The 20,485-nt window shown below is 37.8% G+C and overlaps 1 protein-coding gene and 1 long non-coding RNA gene across 2 annotated transcripts in view; one reads left to right on the plus strand and one right to left on the minus strand.

The window, feature by feature from the left end:
• Positions 1–12,228, plus strand: part of ICA1L (islet cell autoantigen 1 like) — a 46,809-nt gene extending 34,581 nt beyond the window's left edge. Inside the window, exon 12 of the mRNA XM_008687375.2 lies at positions 9,162–12,228. Coding sequence (XP_008685597.1) covers positions 9,162–9,277 — 116 coding nt within the window. The 3' untranslated portion in view covers positions 9,278–12,228. The remainder of the gene's footprint in view (positions 1–9,161) is intronic.
• On the minus strand, positions 10,414–13,464 carry LOC121105257. The gene is made up of 3 exons (XR_005837735.1): positions 13,438–13,464; positions 12,500–12,545; positions 10,414–10,613 (listed from the first exon to the last, which is right to left on the minus strand). It is a non-coding gene; the product is annotated as an uncharacterized LOC121105257 (long non-coding RNA).
• Positions 13,465–20,485: the final 7,021 nt, after the last annotated feature.

Here is a 20,485-nt window from a genome sequence, read left to right on the forward strand (position 1 = left end):
TCGTTTGATCTGAAACATTTATACAGCTTTTCTTTGATTTTTTGAACATGGGCATTTTAATAGAGTATAGTGCCTCTGCTCCACTGTTCTTTATTTTTAATGGAATGTTCCTTATTTTAGTTTTATCTGAATTTTATTGTGATTAAATTCAGGTTCTTCATTATTACCTGGAGGACTGCACCGGTGACACTCCTGTCTCAGGGTTTCACATCTGAAAGTTGATGCTGTCCATTTCTCCCTCACAGATGATGTTAATCTTGACCACCCATCCAAAGCGCTGTCCAGTTTTTCTCCTAAATAATTACTATTTTATGTTATTTTTATCCTCTCTTGCAATTACTAAGTCCATGAGGAGACACTTTGTGCACAATTCCAGCTCATCATCAGAATTTCTACTTAGATTTAGCATCCAGTGTTGCTTTTGGCCTGATTCAGTCTTTACTATGATGGGTGGTGAAAAATGATGATTTTCTCACCACAGCACCCCCTCCACATTTTTATTATAGTAGAAAACATGTAACAAAATTTGCCACCTTAACCATTTTTCAGTGAAGAGTTCAGTAATGTTAAGTATATGCATAGTGTTGTGAAACAGATCTCCAGAGCTTTCTCATTTTGCAAATCTGAAACTTTATACCCGTTAAACAAATCCTCTTTCCCCTTCCTCTGCTAACCACCATTATAGTTTCTATGAATTTGACTATTCTAGGTACCTCATACAGTATTTGTCTTTTCATGACTGGCTTATTTCATTTAGTTTAATGTCCTCACAGTTCATCCATGTTATAGCATGTGACAGGATTTTCTCCCTTTTAAGGTTTAATAATATTCCTTGTATGCACATACTACCTTTTTAAAAACCTACTTTGCTATTTGATCACAATTTTAAATAGCCTTATTGACATATAATTCACTTGCCATACAGTTCACTTCTTCTGCCAGCCCTCAGTAATTTGCTGTAAACAAAAGACCTCTCTTCTTCCCCATTTGTGTATTATCTGTATGGATTCACATTTTTTAAATTTTTAATTTTTTTATTATGTTATGTTAGTCACCATAGAGTACATCCTTAGTTTTTGAAGTAGTGTTCCATGATTCATTGTTTGCGTATAACACCCAGTGCACCATGCAATACGTGCCCTCCTTAATACCCATCACCGGCCTATCCCCAGTCCCCCACCCCCGGCCTATCCCCAGTCCCCCACCCCCCTCCCCTCTGAAGCCCTCAGTTTGTTTCTCAGAGTTCATAGTCTCTTGTGGTTCATTCCCCCTTTTATTTACCCCCCTTCATTCTTCCCTTCCTTCTCCTACCGATCTCCCTGCTATTTCTTATGTTCCATGATTCACATTTTTTTAAAAAGGTTTTATTTATTTATTTGACACAGAGAGAGACAGCACAAGCAGGGGGAGCAGCAGAGGGACAGGAAGAAGCCGACTTCCCAGTGAGCAGGGAGCCTGACTACAGGCTAGATCCTGGGACTCTGGGATCATGACCTGAGCTGAAGGCAGGCACTTAACCAACTGAGCCACCCAGGAGCCCGTGGTTTTTTGCTTTTGTTTTTTTCCTTTTGTTATAAAGAGCAAAAGGGTTTTTTTTCCTAGTGCAGGATCCAATCCAGTATCCCACGCTGCATTTAGAGTCATGTCTCTTTAATTGCTTTTATTCTGTAATGGTTCCTTAATCTTTGTCTTTCATCATTTTGACTTCTCTATAGCATAGAGGCCATTTATTTTGTATAATATTCCTCAAGTTGGGTTTATCTGATGTTTTTTCATAATCAGATTCAGGTTAGGGATTTTGGCAGGACTAGCATAACAGGAGTGATGTTGTGCCTTCTTAATATCAGGAGGCACACGATGTCTGAAACTTATCCCATTGCATGTGATGTTAACTTTGATCAGTTGGCTAAGATAGCGTCTCCCAGGTGACTGCACTATAAAATTACTGTATTTTTCCCTTTGTAATATCTTGTAGGAAAATATTTTAAAACTGTGTAAATGGCTTGTTTCCATTGAAGTTTTACCCGCTAATTTAGCATTCATTGATAATTCTTTGCATGAAATACTTATTACTATTGTTGTTGCCAAATGGTGGTTTTCTCTTTCCTCATTCCTTCTACATTTATTAATTGACATTCTACTGTATGGAACAGCTTTCTCTTGTCCCTCATATTTTATTTGTTGATATGTATCACTGTAGACTCTTGGAATTCTATTCTTTCCAGCACTTTGGGATAATCAATTGGCAAATCCATCAGCTCCAAGCAAATCACAGACTCACACTAGCCGATTCGGAATACAGCCATCCCTTTGGGATTCAGCCTACTTATAATTTTCTTTTCTAAAATCCACTAAAACTAAATGTTTAATCATTTAAAATAGAGACTATAAAATAAATTTCATAAGTGAAATTTGGGAAAGAAGTGTTGGGAAATAGAAGTATTGGGAAAGCTGCTGTTTGCCTATAATCATTGAGGCTTCAATTTAATAAAATTAAGCCTGAGAATTTTAATAAAAATTGAAATTCTTAACAGCTTTAAAATTCACTATCCCCCAAATTCATTACCCCACTTCATTAATCATTAAGGAAATGCAATTTAAAACCAATATGCAGTTCCATTATCCACCTACCAAAATGGTTTAAATGAAAAATAGAAAATTCCATGTGATGACAAGGATGTGGAGGAACCCAGACACTGCTTGCGGGAGTGCAGATTCGCATCACCGCTTGGAAAACTGTTTAGCAATTTCTACTAAAACTGAACCTACATACATATAACACATAAGACAAAGCATTTCCACTCCTAAGTGTATACCCAAGAGAAATGCATCCATTTGTTGACCAAAATATAGAAACAAGAATGTTGTCACAACACTGCTGCTAATAGTCTAAGATGGGATTTATCTCAGTGTTGGCTGGGTGGGGTGTGAACAGTGACTGGAAGGGTGTCACAAGGGTAGCTTCTAAGGAGTGCTCTTGCTCTACTTCTTTTTTTTTTTTTTTAAAGATTTTATTTATTTATCTGACAGAGATAGAGACAGCCAGCAAGAGAGGGAACACAAGCAGGGGGAGTGGGAGAGGAAGAAGCAGGCTCATAGCGGAGGAGCCTGATGTGGGGCTCGATCCCACAACGCCGGGATCACGCCCTGAGCCGAAGGCAGACGCTTTAACCGCTGTGCCACCCAGGCGCCCCTCTTGCTCTACTTCTTGAACTGATATTGTTTACAGTTGCTTTTACTTTATGAAAACTATTAACAGTTATTTAGGCTCTTTTTTTCTATACATCTATTATTACATTTCAGTATAATTCATTTGCTCTTTGTTCCATAAGAATTTCTGGAGGCAAGAAAAGTGTACACAAGGAGAGCCCCCATGAAAATAATGTAACTAAGACCTTCATTTTCCATTGTGACAGATGAATATAAAACCATCCCACATTTGTAAAATGCTATAGGATTTTCATATACTCATCAGAACCTCTCCAAAGCTGCACCAGGAAGGTCAGGTATTCCTGGAATGACCACAGGAATGACATATCCTTGTTGACACCTATTCTTCCAGTATAATTATTTTTTCTGTTACTTTAAAAAAAAATTCCAGTATAGTCAACATACGGTGTTATATTAGTTTGAGGTGTATAATACAGTGATTCAGCACTTCCATACAAGATCCAGTGCTCATCATGATAAGTGTACTCTTAATCCCCTTCACCTTTTCACTCATCCGCCCCCCACACGCTCCCTCTGGTAACCGCCAATTCTCTATATTTAAGAGTCTGTTATTTTCTCTGTCCCTTTTTTCCTTTGCTCATTTGTTTTAATTTCTTAAATTCTACAGTGAGTAAAATTATATGGTATTTACCTTTCACTGACTTATTTCACCTAGAATTATGCCCTCTAGATCCATCAGTGTTGTTGCAAATGGCAAGATTTCATTCTTCTTGTTTGTTTTAAAGATTTTATTTATTTATTTGAGGTAGAGTGAGAGAGAGAGAGAGCGAGCGCGAGGGGGGGCAAAGGGAGAGGGAGAAGCAGGCTCTCCACTGAGCAGGGAGCCCAACACAGGGATCGATTCCAGTACCCTGGGATCATGACCTGAGCCGAAGGCAGACACTTAACCAACTGAGCCACCCAGGTGCACCAAGATTTCATTCTTTTTTATAGCCAAGTAATATTCCTGTGTGTGTGTGGGTGTGTGTACATACCACATCTTCTTTATCCATTCATTTACTGATGGACATTTGGACTGTTTCCACACTTTGGCTATTGCAGATAATGCTGCAGGAAACATAAGAGTGCATATATCTTTTCAGTTTAGTGTTTTCATACTCTTTGGGTACGTATCTGGTAGTAGAATTATTGGATCACATGCTAATTTTATTTCTTTTTTTTTTTAAAGATTTTATTTATTTATTTATTTATTCGACAGAGATAGAGACAGCCAGCGAGAGAGGGAACACAAGTAGGTGGAGTGGGAGAGGAAGAAGCAGGCTCATAGCAGAGGAGCCTGATGTGGGGCTCGATCCCATAACACCGGGATCACGCCCTGAGCTGAAGGCAGACGCTTAACCGCTGTGCCACCCAGGCGCCCCTATTTCTAATTTTTGAGGAACCTCCACACTGTTTTCCACAATGGCTGTACCAGTTTGCATTCCCATCAACAGTGTACAAGAGTTCCTTTTTCTCTACAGCCTCGTCAACACTTGTTTCTTGTATTTTTTATTTTAGCCATTCTGACAGGTGTGAGGTGATACCTCATTGTGGTTTTGATTTGCATTTCCCTGATGATGAGTGATGTTGAGCATCTCTTCTTGTGTCTGTTGGCCATCTGTATGTCTTCGTTGGAGAAATGTCCGTTCTTGTCTTCTACCCATTTTTAATTGGATTCTTTGTTTTCTGGGTGTTGATTTAAGTTTTTTATATATTCTGGATATGAACCCTTTATCAGATGTATCATTGACACATATCTTATCCCATTCAGTAGGTTGTCTTTTGTTTTGTTGATTGTTTGCTGTGCAGAAGATTTTTATTTTGATGTAGCCCCAATAGTTTATATTTGCTTTTGTTTCTCTTGCCTCAGGAGGCCTGTCTAGAAAGAAGTTGCTTTGACCAATGTCAGAGAAATTACTGCCTGTGCTCTCTCCTAGGATTTTTATTGCTTTAGGTCTCACATTTAGATCTGTAATCCATTTTGAGTTCATTTGTGTGGATGGTGTAAGATATTTGTCCAGTTTCCCAACACTGTTTGTTGAAGAGACTTTTTCCCATTGCATATTCTTGCCTCCTTTGTCATTATGGACCGTATGATTGTGGGTTTATTTCTGGGTGCTCTATTCTGTTCCACGGATCTATGTGTTTATTGTGCCAGTACCATACTGTTGTTTTTTTTTTTTTGTACCATACTCATACTGTTTTGATTACTTCGATTACTGTTTTAATTACTAGCTTTGTAATATATCTTGAAATCTGGGATTGTGATACCTCCAGTTTTGTTCTTTTTCAAGATTGCTTTGGCTATTCAGGGTCTTTGGTGACTCCATACAAACTTTAGCATTATTTGCTCAAAGTTCTGTGAAAATGCTGTTGCTGTTTTGATAGGGATTGCATTAAATCTGTAGGTTGCTTTGGGTAGTATGGACATTTAACAGTATTTGAGCATGGGATATCTTTCCATTTGTTTGTGTCCTCTTCAGTTTCTTCTATCAGTGTTCTATAGTTTTCAGAGTACAGGTCTTTGACCTCCTTGGTTAAGTTTATTCCTGAGTATTTTATTATTTTTAGGCAATTGTAAATGGGATTGTTTTCTTAATTTCATTTTGCTGCTCCATTATTAGATATAGAAATGCAACAGATTTCTATTCATTGATTTTGTATCCTTCAGCCTTACTGAATTTACCAGTTCTAGCAGTTTTTTTGGTGTAGAGTCTTTCAGAATTTCTATGTATAGTATCATGTCATCCATAAACAGTGAAAATTTTACTTCTTCCTTAACAATTTGGATGCCTTTTATTTCTTCATGTTGTCTAATTGCTGTGGCTAGGGCTTCTAGTTCTACGTTGAATAAAAATGGTGAGAGTAGACATCCTTGTCTTGTTCCGGACCTTGGGGGAAAAGCTCTCAGTATCATTCAGTATGATGTTAGCTGTGGGTTTTTTTACATAAGGCCTTTATAATGTGGAGGTATGTTCCCTCTATCTAGACCTGCTCGGTTGAGGGTTTTTATCCTGAATGGATGTTATACTTTGTCAAATGCTTTTTCTGCATCTATTGAAATATGATATTAATCCTTTTCTCTTGTTGATGTGTCTCATTGATTTGCAAATACCGAATCACCCTTGCATCCCAGGAATAAATCTCACTTGATCATGGTGATTTTTTTTTTTTAAATGTATTGTTGGATTTGATTGGCCAGTATTTTTTGAAGATTTTTGCATTTGTGTTCATCAGAGATAATGGCCTGTAGTTTTCTTTTTTTGTTGATGTCTTTATCTGGTTTTGGTATTAGGGTAATGCTGGCTTCATACAGTGAATTTGGAAGATTCCCTTCCTCTTGTATTTTTTGGAACAGTTTGAGAAGAATAGGTTGTAACTCTTCTTTAAATGTTTGGTAGAATCTGCAAGTAAAGGCATCTGGTCCTGGACTTTTTGTTTGTTGGGATTTTTTTTTTTATTAATTTCTCATTCAGTTTCATGTCTAGGAATTGGTCTGTTCAAATTTCCTATTTCTTCCTGATTCAGTTTTGGGAGATTATACATTTCTACAAATTTATCCATTTCTTCTAGGTTGTCCAGTTTGTTGGCATATAATTTTTCGTAATGTTCTCTCAGAATCCTTTCTGTGGTGTTCGTTATTTCTCCTCTTTAATTTCTGATTTTGAGTTCTTTGATAAGTCTGGGCAAAGGTTTATCAATTTTGTGATCTTTTCAAAGAACCAGTTCCTGGTTTGATTGACCTGTTTTATTGTTTTTTTGGTTTCTGTTTTGTTAATTTCTAGTCTAATCTTTATTATTTCCTTCTACTGGTTTGGGGTTTTGTTTGTTCATTTTCCAGCTCCTTTAGGTGTAAGGTCGGGTTGTTAGAGATTTTTCTTGCTTCTTCCAGCATCATTTTTAGAAAAGATTTTATTTATTTTCAGAGAGAAAGCAAGTGAGCATGGCAGGCTGCAGGGGTGGGGGCAGAAGGAGAGGAAGAGAGAGAAGCAGACTCCCCGCTGAGCATGGAGCTTGATGCAGGGCTCCATCTCACAAGCCTGATGAGATCATCACCTGAGCCAAAATCAAGAGATGCTTAACCAACTGAGCCACCCAGGCGCCCCCAGCATAATTATTAATAGGCCTCCCATTCTCTCTCAGATAGCCTGGTTTAATGATAAGTGATTATTACTTATGAATAAATAAGAGCCTAAGAGCCTGGGAGGTTAAATGACTTGCCCATATTACTTATTAATAGGTAGTGTGCTGAGAACTCAAGGCCACAACTTGTGTAGGTATCACTAACTTGGGGTTCCTAGAAACAGAAGTGGACACACATGGAAGCCTTTCACTCTCCCTGATCTTCAAGGCTTGGAATCCCCACAGTCCAAACTACAGCCCTCTGACCTGTAAAAAGTGGGAAACAGTGTTTATAAAAGAGGGTTGTCTTAGATTCTTCTGAGTATGACTGCCTTCCATTCTCTGCCCCTGTGTCTCTCATCTCATATCAAGGTCTTTAGATTGTCTCCTGGGTCTCAGCGCTGCTACTGGACCCCTCAAGAGCCTAGCCTTCTGAGATGACTCACTGTGTCTCTGTGCATTCTTTTACTAGTTTCAGCCTTCAGCCTAAATGTGTATCCTTGAAATCTGTGCCACAGTGCAGCCTATAGACTATCAATACAGTGATTTCCCAGTCTCCACAGGGAGGTGAGAGGGAGTTGGTTAACAGGAAGTTGTATCTAAGACACAATCCACTCCATAAAATATATATCAAAAATTTGTAAAATACACATGGAAAGGGGCGCCTGGGTGGCACAGCGGTTAAGCGTCTGCCTTCGGCTCAGGGAGTGATCCCGGCGTTATGGGATCAAGCCCCACATCAGGCTCCTTCGCTAGGAGCCTGCTTCTTCCGCTCCCACTTCCCCTGCCTGTGTTCCCTCTCTCACTGGCTGTCTCTCTCTCTGTCGAATAAATAAATAAAATCTTTAAAAAAAAATACACATGGAAAAGACAAAGGAAACAACTGTAAACCAAAATGAGAACTGTTGGGTATGTTAATGTGATAGAAGGATTTTCTTCCCTCCCATGTTCAATATTTTATAATAAATACAGATTTTTAAATACCAAGTTTACAAATGTAATGTTCCTACTTTGTAGGCACACAGGTTACTTTTAATTTTAAACCTTACCTGAGAGACTTCTATAAATTGTGTTTCTAAGACTATTATTGCCTGCCTGTTCACTTTTAATCATTTCTCAGAGCAACAGAAAATTACTTACATAGAAGGGCCTCAGCAAAGCACAAGGTACCTGCATTATTAGCTTTTCAAAATTATCAAGGAGGGGCGCCTGGGTGGCTCAGTCAGTTAAGCGTCTGTCTTCGGCTCAGGTCATGATCCTGGAGTCCTGGGACTCCAAAAGAAGGATCCACTTTATTTTTTAAAGATTTTATTTATTTATTTGACAGACAGCCAGAAAGAGAGGAAACACAAGCAGGGGGAGTGGGAGAGGAAGAAGCAGGCTCCCAGTGGGGCACGGAGCCCAATGCGGGGCTCAATCCCTGGACCCCAGGATCATGCCCTGAGCCAAAGGCAGATGCCCAACGACTGAGCCACCCAGGTGCCCCAAGAAGGATCCACTTTAAAATCACGTAAATGGGGACGCCTGGGTGGCTCAGTATGTTAAGTGTCTGCCTTTGGCTCAGGTCATGATCCTGGGGTCCTGAGATCAAGGCTCCCTGCTCAACGGGGAGTCTGCTTCTACCTCTTCCAGTGCCCCTCCCTCTGCCCCCATTTGTGCTCTCTTTCAAATAAATGAAATCTTAAATAAAAATAAAAGCCAGCATCACAAGAGAACAAAGTAGAAGTATATGGCATTTCAAAAAATTAAAAAGTAAAATCACGTAAATGGTACAGTAATGTGATTTTAAAAATCTGAGACTCTTCAATGTGTTTTTTCTTCTTTAATAGCTCCCAACAATGGTAACCAAGACATGTCAGCCTGGTTCAATCTATTTGCAGACTTGGATCCACTTTCAAACCCAGATGCTATTGGACACTCAGATGATGAACTTCTTAATGCTTGACTGAAATTATGTCGTCCCTTCAGTGGCCTTGAGACACCAGTTTTACAACATATTGCCTTTGTGGAAAGGAGTTTATATTGAAACCCATACACAAAAGCATCGTGTTTGTGAATCTAACACTTTTCATCCAACTTTAAAGAGATGGTAAGGACTACATTTGAATAGATTAAGTATTTCTTTAATATCTTGGATTTGCAGTTGTTGATAATATGTGGAAAATATAATGAACCACTGAGTCTAAAATAGATACCAAAATTTATTTCAAAATAATAGCTAGAAATACTTCTGTAAATAAGGACTTGGGCTTATTTCTTTGGAAAGCCTTTTATGTGTAAGTTGCCTTGCTGGCTGTGAGAATTCTGTATGTGGATAAAGACAGCATGTAAATTGGGTTGTGATTTGGGGTTGGTTTTTAAATAAAACCATAGCAGGGGGAGTTTTCTGTTGTGGAAAATAGCACTAGAACCAGAACAGTTTTGTCTTTAGTTAGAAAAGTAGAGTACAATTTGAGAACTCAGTTTGCTTTAATGAAATCACAGAGAAACTTGGTGCTTTTCTCCACTTGGAGGCTAAAATGTAATATTAGTTTTTTTTCTTCATAGAAAATCATGGACACCCCTCAATTCCATTACTGAATTTTCATGGGAAAGTAGCAGGATGAATTGTTTGCTAAATCTATCCCCTGCAGAAACTCATAAACCCATTTCCTAAACCATAAGAATGTCCAGTAATATTCAAGACATTGTACAGGTGTCTTCAGGCCTGGTTTTTCACACGTTGCTACCATAATGGACAGTATTCAAATTCTTTCTGAAAAGAAAGCAAGGGGAGGACAATCCCTGAGCAACTGGCAATAGTATTCCTGAAATTACCCAGAAACTTCTATATGAATGATGGAAAAATTCTAAGCTTATCCTTGTACATATCTTTACATTTATAACCTATTTAATGCAGATTACTTTTCTGGCAGTCATAGAAGGCTCTACATGATCAATCGGAAAGGGTCTTATTTTTCTTTTTTCCCTTTCTGTGGGTGACATCATCTGAAGCTCTTTATGATTACTGAGGAAAAACCTACCCTTACTGGAGGGAAGTTAGTGTAAGCCAATGAACCCATAGCTACTGTATATACATACCACTTAATTTCCTGCTCTTTTTTCTTGCCCACCTTCGGATTTGAGGTAGTTCTCCAGGCGCCTTATTTTTGTCATCCGGTCAATTACATCTCCGTAAGGGAATATTTTGACTAAGGTGTTCACAGCAGTTCCCATGTGCTCCTAGCTTTACACAAGCTTATTCATTGTTTACAAGAGAATGGCTTGTAATGTCTGAGTCACTGTAAATAGAAGAACATGTTTTGGTAACGCACCAGAGTGGGCAAAGTGCAGTCTAGCTCCATGCACAGCACCCTGGCCTGGCTACAAGCAGAACTGCCCCTGAGCTCTCCAGGCAATCACTGGTGTGGGGCAGGACCGCACAGGCTGGAAAGACCTTATCTGAGGATCAGAAACATGGACTCAGGAAAAGGTGATGTAGTCTTTTCATGCTTATTGCCATTTCTTTATTTGGTTATCCTTTCAGTCAGAAGCATTTTTTATCTCTTCCTTTTTATTCAGGAATCTCTCCAGGAGATTCAATCACCAAGGGTTGTGATTCATAATCACAATCTAAATTCTGTACCTTTGGTGACTCTCTGCTTTCAACTTTGAATACTTCAAAAATAATGTTAACTTTGTACCTTGAGTTTGTGCCATTTTTCTTTCACTAATACATTAGTTCAAAAATACTTATATATCTATCTCCTTCACATGCATGCAAAGTAGTTCCTGTTATCTCGAATAAACAAAGACATCTGAACACAGAGGAAAACCACTGATCTTTCCAAGCCAGAAGCCTGAATCCCAGACTATCAATGTATTCACATTGCCCTCAATTTCCAAAGAACAGAAGTCCTCAAAAAAAATTTTTTTCTTAACATTTCTTCTCTCAGAGTATGTAGTTGCCTATTTAATCGAAAAGCAACATTACCTGTCTTAGCAAGTTCAGTTATAATTTCAGCAGATCTAACAACTCCATTTTTGAAGAGCACATTGAAAACTTCGTTATTAAAATGAAGGTAACCATATTTTTTTCAAGATTAATGATTTGAAGGTCAGTTATTTAGAGGCCAGAAACAGAAGTCTGGCTATATTATGCCTAGACTGCTAATAAAGGAAACAAACCATCTATTCACTAGGGAGTAAAGGAAAGACATGATAAACACAGAACAGAAAGGTGATCAGTTGTTATTTGTCTAAATCTAGATCAAACATTCAATAAGAAATAAATTAACCTGAACCAAAGGTAGGCTGAGAACTCTTTCAAAGTAAATGGATGTTTTTATATTAAATGGGGGAAAATAATATCTCCTACTTTTTAATACCAAGTAAGAATGCATTTAACCTTAGAAAAGCCCCAGAAGAACTAAAATTTGTCTGATCTTTCTTACGACCACTTTACAAGTGAGACAGGACTACCAGGGCATGTAAGATCAGATTGGTGTAACTTTGTATTTTTTGAAATCTTTCATTGATTAATGTAAAACATAGTTATATGGTTAGAAACGAACTGTATTTAAAAAAAATAGGTTTCAGTATTTGCACAAGAAATTCAGTGTTTGTTTGTATTTCAACTATGGATATTTATTTCGCATAACTATAGACCATCTGGAAATGTAGCGGTCTTACAGCACAAGAACAAAGGAAGTTTGTGCTCTATTTTTCTGAGCCTCTTTTAATAAAGATTATAAAATGGCATAAAACAAAAAAGTCGATTTCCTAAAGTATTCAATACAAATCCAATTATTGTTAACCTATTCAAAAATTTGAGTTTTACCTCAGGGTCACAGTAGTAAAAAGGTAGTTTGAATTGATACAGATAACACAGAATGAAAATAAAACCAAGGCAATTAATATCTTTGTGAGACTGATTCTTTTTAACTTACTTCATAGAGAAAGGATGTTATAAGATATGGGAAATAATAGAATGTGTTCTTTGTGTAAATACACTCAGTAACAAAATACAAACCACCAAATATTAAAATTTTGAGCCTAGAAACAATAACCAATGAAATGTAAGTACAGTATTTAACCTGATTTGCTGAAGGCAGGAATAAAAAGCAGCCAGAATCAATCTAGTTTATATCTTCTCCCATAGTATTGGCAAGGCCCTGTGTTTTCTTACCTTGAGCAATGAAGCAGCCCCAGAATCTTGGGATACGGAAATTAAACTAGGAAGGAAATACAAACTTTAAATATTAATTCAGCAGTACTGAAAATAATGCACGTAAAACATAATGGTAACGTGTTTAAATATGGCAATAAAAACCTATTGAACAGGATGGATCACATTAATATGCCAATCAGAAAATATCTCCTCCTTTTGTATGTGCCATTTAAAAAGACTAAAAAATTGAGTTAAAAACTGTCCTTGGCACTAAAGTTGAAATGTGGTTCTTCATTCAGTGCTATAAATAACCAATCAACGTCCAAAGAGTAAGTACAAAAAGGAGATCAGGTAGTGTTAATAGGTAAGATTTTGAAGTGCATGTTTTTACATTAAAGAAAAAGTTTCCTTTTTCCCATTTCAGAGTAATACCTTCTCATTTAGGAAAAATCATTCACAACCCTACCATCCGGAATAAACACTATTAATATTATGTATTTAGTGCCTTTGGCCTCACATATAAATTGTGATCCAGGTGATTTCATTTTGTCTTCTGTCTGAAATGCGCATACCAAATTAAGATTAAAAAATTACTTTTGACAGGATCCATCTATATACTGCCTACAAGAGACTCATTTCAGACTGAAAGACACCTACATTTTGAAAGTGAGGGGATGGAGAAACATTTATCATGCAAATGGATGTCAAAAGAAAGCTGGGGTAGCAATACTTATAGCAAACATCTAGACTTTTTTTGTGTTAATTTAATCTACACCCAACATGGGGCTCAAGCTCCCGACCCCAAGGATCAAGAGTCACTTGCTCTTCTAAGCCAGCCAGGCTTCCCCAGACAAACTAGACTTTAAAACAAAGACTGTAGCGAGACCAAGAAGGACACTACATAACAATAAAGGGGAGAATCCAACAAGAAGATGATATAACAATTGTAGGGGCACCTGGGTGGCTCAGTCGGTTAAGCATCTGTCTTCGGCTCAGGTCATGGTTCTAGGGTCCTGGGATCGAGCCCCCAGTTAGGCTCCCTGCTCAGCGGGGAGCCTGCTTCTCCCTCTGCCCATCCTCCTGCTTGTGCTCTCTCTCTCTCTCAAATAATCTTTAAAAAAAAAGATATAGCAGTTGTAAATATTTATGCACCCAACATGGGAGCACACAAATACATAAAACAATAACAAACATGAAGGAAATCAATAACCGACAGTAATACAACAGCAGTAATACAACAGTAATACTTTAACACCCCACTCACATGGATGGACAGAGCAGGAAACAGCGGCTTTGAATGACACACTGGACCAGATGGATTTAACATTCGGAACATTCCACACTAAACAGAAGAATACACATTCTTTTCAAGTGCACATGGAACATTCTCCAGAATAGATCACATATTAGGCCACAAAACAAGTCTTAACAAATTTAAAATTAAAGTCATACCATGCATCTTTTCTGACCACATGCTATGAAATCAACCACAAGAAAAAAAATATAGAAAGAACACAAATACATGGAGATTATATAACATGCTACTAAAACAATGAATGGGTCAACCAGGAAATCAAAGAAAAAATAAAAAATTACATGGAAACAATTGAAAATGAAAACACAATGGTCCAAAATCTTTGGGATGGAGCAAAAGTGTCTCTAAAAGGGAAGTTTAGTGCAATACAGGTCTACCAAGAAAAATGTCAAAACCACCTAACCTTACACCTAAAGGAGCTAGAAAAATAATAAAATCCAAACCCAGCAAAAGGAAGGAAATAATAAAGATTAGAGCAGAAATAACTAAAAAAACAGGGTGCCTGGGTGACTCAGTTGGTTAAGTGTCCCTTTCCCTCTGCCTGCCACTCACCCTGCTTGTGCACACACTCTCTCTCTCAAATAAATAAAATCTTAAAAAAAAAAACCCCACACAATAGAACAGATCAATGAAACCAGGAGCTGTTTCTCTGAAAAGATCACAAATTTGATAAACTCTAGCAGGGCTCACCAAAAGAGAGAGGGGACCCAAATAAAATCACTAATGAACAAGGAGAAATAACCAACACCACAGAAATACAAACACTTGTAACAAAATATTATGAAAGCCTATATTGGACAACCTAGAAGATACGGATAAATTATAGAAACATAAAGATACAAATGTGGTGATCCAAAGGGACATTTGCACCCCAATGTCTATAGCAGCACTGTCCACAATAGCCAAACTGTGGAAAGAGCCCAGATGTCCACTGACAGATGAATGGATAAAGAAGATGTGGGATACACACACACACACACACACACACACACACAGACACTGGAGTATTACTCAGCCATCAAAAAGGATGAAAACCAATTACATCAACGTGGATGAAACTAGAGGGTATTATGCTGAGCCATATAAGTCAATCAAAGATAATGATCATACGGTTTCACTTGTGGAATTTTAGGAACAGCGCAAAGGGTCATAGGGGCAGGGAGGGAAAACTGGGAAGAAATCAGAGAGGGAGACAAACCATGAGAGACTCATAACTACAGGAAACAAACTTAGGGTTGCTGGAGGGGAGGTGGTTGGGGGATGGGGTAACTGGGCAATGGGCAATTAGGGAGGGCACGTAATGTGATGAGCACTGGGTGTTATATACACAACTGATTAATTACTGATTTCTACATCTGAAACTAAGGATGCACTATATGTTGGCTAATTGAATTTAAATTAAAAAAAAAATTCTAGAAACAGATACTTACCCAAACTAAAGCAGGAAGAAATAGAAAATTTGAACAGACCAATTACCAGCAATGAAATTGAATCAGTAATCTGAAGTCTCCCAAAAAACAAAGGTCCAGGACCAGACACCTTCACTGGCAAATTCTATCAAACATTTAAAGAAGAGTTAATACTTATTCTTCTCAAACTATCCCAAAACTACAAGAGGAAGGAAAACTTTCAAATTCATTCTATGAGGACACAATCACCCTAATACCAAAACTAGATAAAGACACTACAAAAAAGAGAACTATGGGCTAACATCTCTCATGAACTATAGATGCAAAAATCTTCAACAAAATAGCAGCAAATCAAATCCAACAATACATTAAAAAATCATTCACCACAATCAAGTGGGATTTTATTCCTGGGTTGTAAGGGTGGTTCAATATTTGCAAATCACTCAACGTGTTACATCACATAAACGACAAAGGATAAACATGATATAATCATTTCAACAGATGCAGGAAAAGCATTCGACAAAGTACAACATCCATTCATGACAAAACCCTGAACAAAGTAAGTGTAGAGGGAACATACTTCAATATAACAAAGACCATATATGAAAAACCCAGTTAAAATCATACTCACTGGTGAAAAACTGAGAGCTTTTCCCCTAAGGTCAGGAACAAGACAAAGATGTCCATTGTCACCACCTTTACTCAACATAGTACTGGAAGTCCTAGCCACAGCAATCAGACAACAAAAAGAAAAGGCATCCAAATTGGTAAGAAAGAAGTAAAACTTTCACTATTTGCAGATAACATGACTCCACCGAAGACGCCACCAAAAAACTACTAAAACTGATAAATGAATTTGGTAAAGTCACAGGATACAAAATAAATGAAAAAATCGGTTGCATTTCTACATACTAATAATGAAGCAGCAAAAAGTGAAATTAAGAAAACAATCCCATTTACTGAAAACAATAAAATATCTAGGAATAAACTTAACCAAAGAGGTGAACAGCCTGTACTCTGAAAATTATGAAATAGTGTTGAAAGAAATTCCATGTTCATGGGTTGGAAGAACAAATATTGTTAAAATGTCTATACTACCCAAAGCATTCTACAGATTTAATGTAATCCCTATCAGAATACCAACAGCATTTTTCAAAGAACTAAAAATTCTATAATTTGTATGGAACCACAAAAGACCTTGAATAGCCAAAGCAATCCCAAAAAAGAAAAAACTGGAAGTATCACAATTCCAAATTTCAAGTTACATTACAAAGTGGTAGTAATTAAAACAGTATGGTATTGGCATTTAAAAAAAATAGATCAATGGAATAGAACAAAAAAGCCAGAAATAAACCCACAATAATCTGGTCAGTTAATCTTAGACAAAGGAGGAATGAATTACAATGGGAAAAAGTCTCTTCAACAAGTGGTTTTGGGAAAACTTGCAACAACATGCAAAAAAAAGGGGGGGGGGAGACTGCTTTCTTACACCATACACAAAAATAAACTCAAAATGGATTTAAGACCTAAATGTGAAACCTGAAACTGTAAAAATACCTGAAAAGAATACAGGCAGTAATCTCAATGACATTAGTCACTGCAACATTTTTCTAGATAGGTCTCCTGAGGCAACAGAAATAGGAGCAAAAATAAACTACTGGGACTATATCAAAATAGAAAGTTTCTACACAGCATAAGATACAGTCAACAAAATTAAAAGGCAGCCTACTGAATGGGAAGAGGTATTTGCAAATGTCATATCTGATAAAGGGTTAGTATCCAAAGTATATAAAGAACTTATATCACTCAATACCCACAAATCAATAATCCAATTTAAAAATGGGCAGAAGACATAACAGACATTTCTTTTTTCCTTTTCTTAGAGATTTTATTTATTTATTAGAGAGAGAATAGGAGCAGGGAAAGGGGGAGAGGGGGAGAGGGAGAAGCAGACTCCCCACTGGGCAGACCCTGGGATCATGACCTGAGTGGAAGACAGATGCTTAACTGACTGAGCCACCCAGGAGCCCCATAACAGACATTTCTCCAAAAAAGACATCCAGACAGCCAAAAGAAATATGAAAAAAAAAAAGCTCAACATCACTCATTAGGGAAATGCAAATCCAAACCACAATCAGATATCACCTCACACCTGTTAGAATGGCTAAAATAAAAAACACAAGAAACAACAAGTGTTGGTAAGGATGTATACTTACCCTAAAAATACAAAAACACTAATTGAAAGGGATATATACACCCCCATGTTTATAGCAGCATTACTAACAATAGCCAAACTATGGAAGCAGCCCAAGTATCCATCAATAGATGAGTGGATAAAGAAGATGTGGTATGTATGTGTGTACACAATGGTACATTATACAGCCATAAAAAAGAATGACCTCGCCATTTGCAACAACATGGGTGTAGCTACAGAGTATAATTCTAAGTGAAATAAGAGAAAGACAAATACCGTATGATCTTCCCTTATGTGTGGAATTAAAGAAACAAAAGAAATGATCAAAAGGGAAAAAAGACAAACCCAGAAACAGTCTTTTAACTATAGAGATGGTTACCAGAAGGAGGGGGGTAGGGAAAATGGGGGAAATAGAGCATGGGGATTAAGGAGTGCACATATCATGATTACGTAAATAAAATAAATAAATCTCTTCCTCAAAAGCTCAGGTTTAAAAAAAATCTACCAAAAATGTGATTGAAGTCAGCTTCTGCCTCTCTAAAAGTTGTGCTCCCCAAGTTAAAATATTTTTCTGGAATTTCTACAGTAGTGAAATATAAAACTAAGAGCTTGAGGATTTGTGTCAGTAACTTCTTTGGTAAGGAATTGGTGTCTAACCAGCATAGTTTCTCTTCGCTCTCTGCCAAGCTGCCAACAGCTGAAGTAACGAAGAGGATGACAAAGGAAAACAAGGCAATGGCTCAATGGCACATAATCTGCAATGATACTGAACACTTAATTTAATGTCACTTTATGGAGGAAGTAGCAGTAAGGCTTTGTGTTTGAGTCCTACAGTCAGACTTGGTTCAAAGCCAGACTCTGATATTTCCCGGATGACCACGTAAGAGTTCATCTAATTCCAATTTGGTCATCTATAAGATACTAAAAATAGCACTGTTTGACTTTATAGGGTTATTATAAAGATTAGGGTAAACAGTTATCATAAGGTGCCTGGGACTTGGTAAACTATCAATAGTGTTACCTATTTTTATTATGATTTCAGCTCAATATCCTTGACTATACAGTTGTCCCTCAAACAGTGCAGGATAGTTAGCCATCCCCCCCCCACCCCCGCCCAGTGCACAGTTGAAAGTCCGTGTGTAACTTCTGACTCTCCCAAAACTGAATTACTAATAGCCTACTATTGACCAGAAGGTGTAAGAATAACACATTTTGTATATTATATACTGCATTCTTACAATGAAGCTAGAGAAATGAAAATATTAAGAGATATGAGACATTTGTAGTACTATAATTTATTGATATGTCATGTGTTTACAAGTTTAATCAACTGTCAAGTACCTACATCAAGTCTTACACAAGACACTGTAGATGCTATGGATTACTAACACCAGACATCAAAAATGAAGATAATGTGAAAATAATTCCTACTTATAGACATAACAACTCCCGCACTGAGAATGAAGCAGCATCAGTAGGACTGCTTTACAGTAGCCTAGTATAATCCATACGACTGCGTCACTAGTAGCCTGGCCTATGCACTAAGAACGGGTCATTCTATTTCTATGGCACACATATTAAGTAGTCACGTCATGCATAATATGGTACTGGAAACAGTACTTTCTAAAAAATGCCACTTACTTGCGACGATGGGCTGATACAGCCGCTCCAATTATGAGAAGCATACTGTAATGTAATTCTTGAAAACAATGTTATAAAACAAAACACATTAATTTCATATTAAATACCACTCACCTTACGCCTACGTAAAGACAGGCTATCCACTTGAAGTCTCGCACGTGATGTTCTACACAATGAATACGTAGGCAATGACGATGACACAAAAATGTCTCATGCAGTCCCTGCCATACAATTATTAGATTTTCACATGAAGATACAACATACACAATAGTTAAGCTTATTAAGAGCATGGCACAATGATTAGTTACTATTCACGAAGTGGAAGCATCATAAAGGTCTTCATCCTCATCGTCACGCTGGCAGGGCAGCAGAGGGGCTGATCTCCTGGCCTCTAGGTGGCGCAACAAGGCAGGAGAGGCAGGCGCACTCGGTGTTAACTGTATGGAAATACCATTGTAATTTCCGACGTCATTGCTTTTTCATTTCTCTAAAAAATATTTCTATTTGGTATCAATCCTCCTTCCACCATTTGCTTTAGTTTCCGTGTATCATAGAAGGGTCCATGGAATGAACAGGTGAAAAGCAGTCTTGAATAAGCGGAACCCTTCTGCCAGACTATCAAATGTCGATCTGTTTCCTGGCACTTTTTCTCCATGTTCTTCCTCGTGGTCTGGCACTGGTTCGGAAGCACTCCTCTCCATCAGATCTTTTGTTAATTCCTCTGGTGTGGTGTCTGCTGGCTCTTGAATTTCTCCAAGATCCGTATATTTAAACTCTTCACACACTCACACATACACCCCCCTTTTTTTTTTTTGTTGGCCACATCCATAATCTCTCATTATTTCCTTGACTGACTGGCATAAGTCCTGTGAAGTCATACAGAACATCTGGACACAATTTTCTCCAGTAGGAATTTATTCTTTTGGGTTTCATGGCTTTCACCGTTTTTTCTGTTACAGTGATGCCATCCATCTTTAGTGGTGCAATCCTTCAAGCTTTTCATGATGTTCTATCAGGGTTCTCTTCCATAGTATTGACAATGTTTTCCATTCAGTACAGTGTGTACTGAGCCTTAAGAGTCCCTTGGCACGCCTGGGTGGCTCAGTTAAGCGTCTGCCTTCAGCTCAGGTCATAATCCCAGGGTCTTGGGATCGAGTTCTGCATCGGGCTCCTTGCTCAGTGGGAGCCTGCTTCTCCCTCTCTCTCCACTGCTCCCCCTGCTTGTGTTCTCTGACAAATAAATAAAATCTTAAAAAAAAAAAAAAGTCCCTATGACCCCTGACTTATAGGCTGAATTAGACTGTGTTTGGGGGCAAGTAGACCACTTTGATGTCTTTGGTGCTGAACTCATGGGGTCTTAGGGTGGTCAGGGTATTGTCCAATATCGAAAGAACTTTAAAAGGCAGTCCCTCATTAGCAAGGTACTTCCTGACTTCAGGGACAAA

This window comes from Ursus maritimus, unplaced genomic scaffold (genome assembly GCF_017311325.1).
Source record: "Ursus maritimus isolate PB19 unplaced genomic scaffold, ASM1731132v1 scaffold_1, whole genome shotgun sequence".
Classification (NCBI taxonomy): Eukaryota; Metazoa; Chordata; class Mammalia; order Carnivora; family Ursidae; genus Ursus; species Ursus maritimus.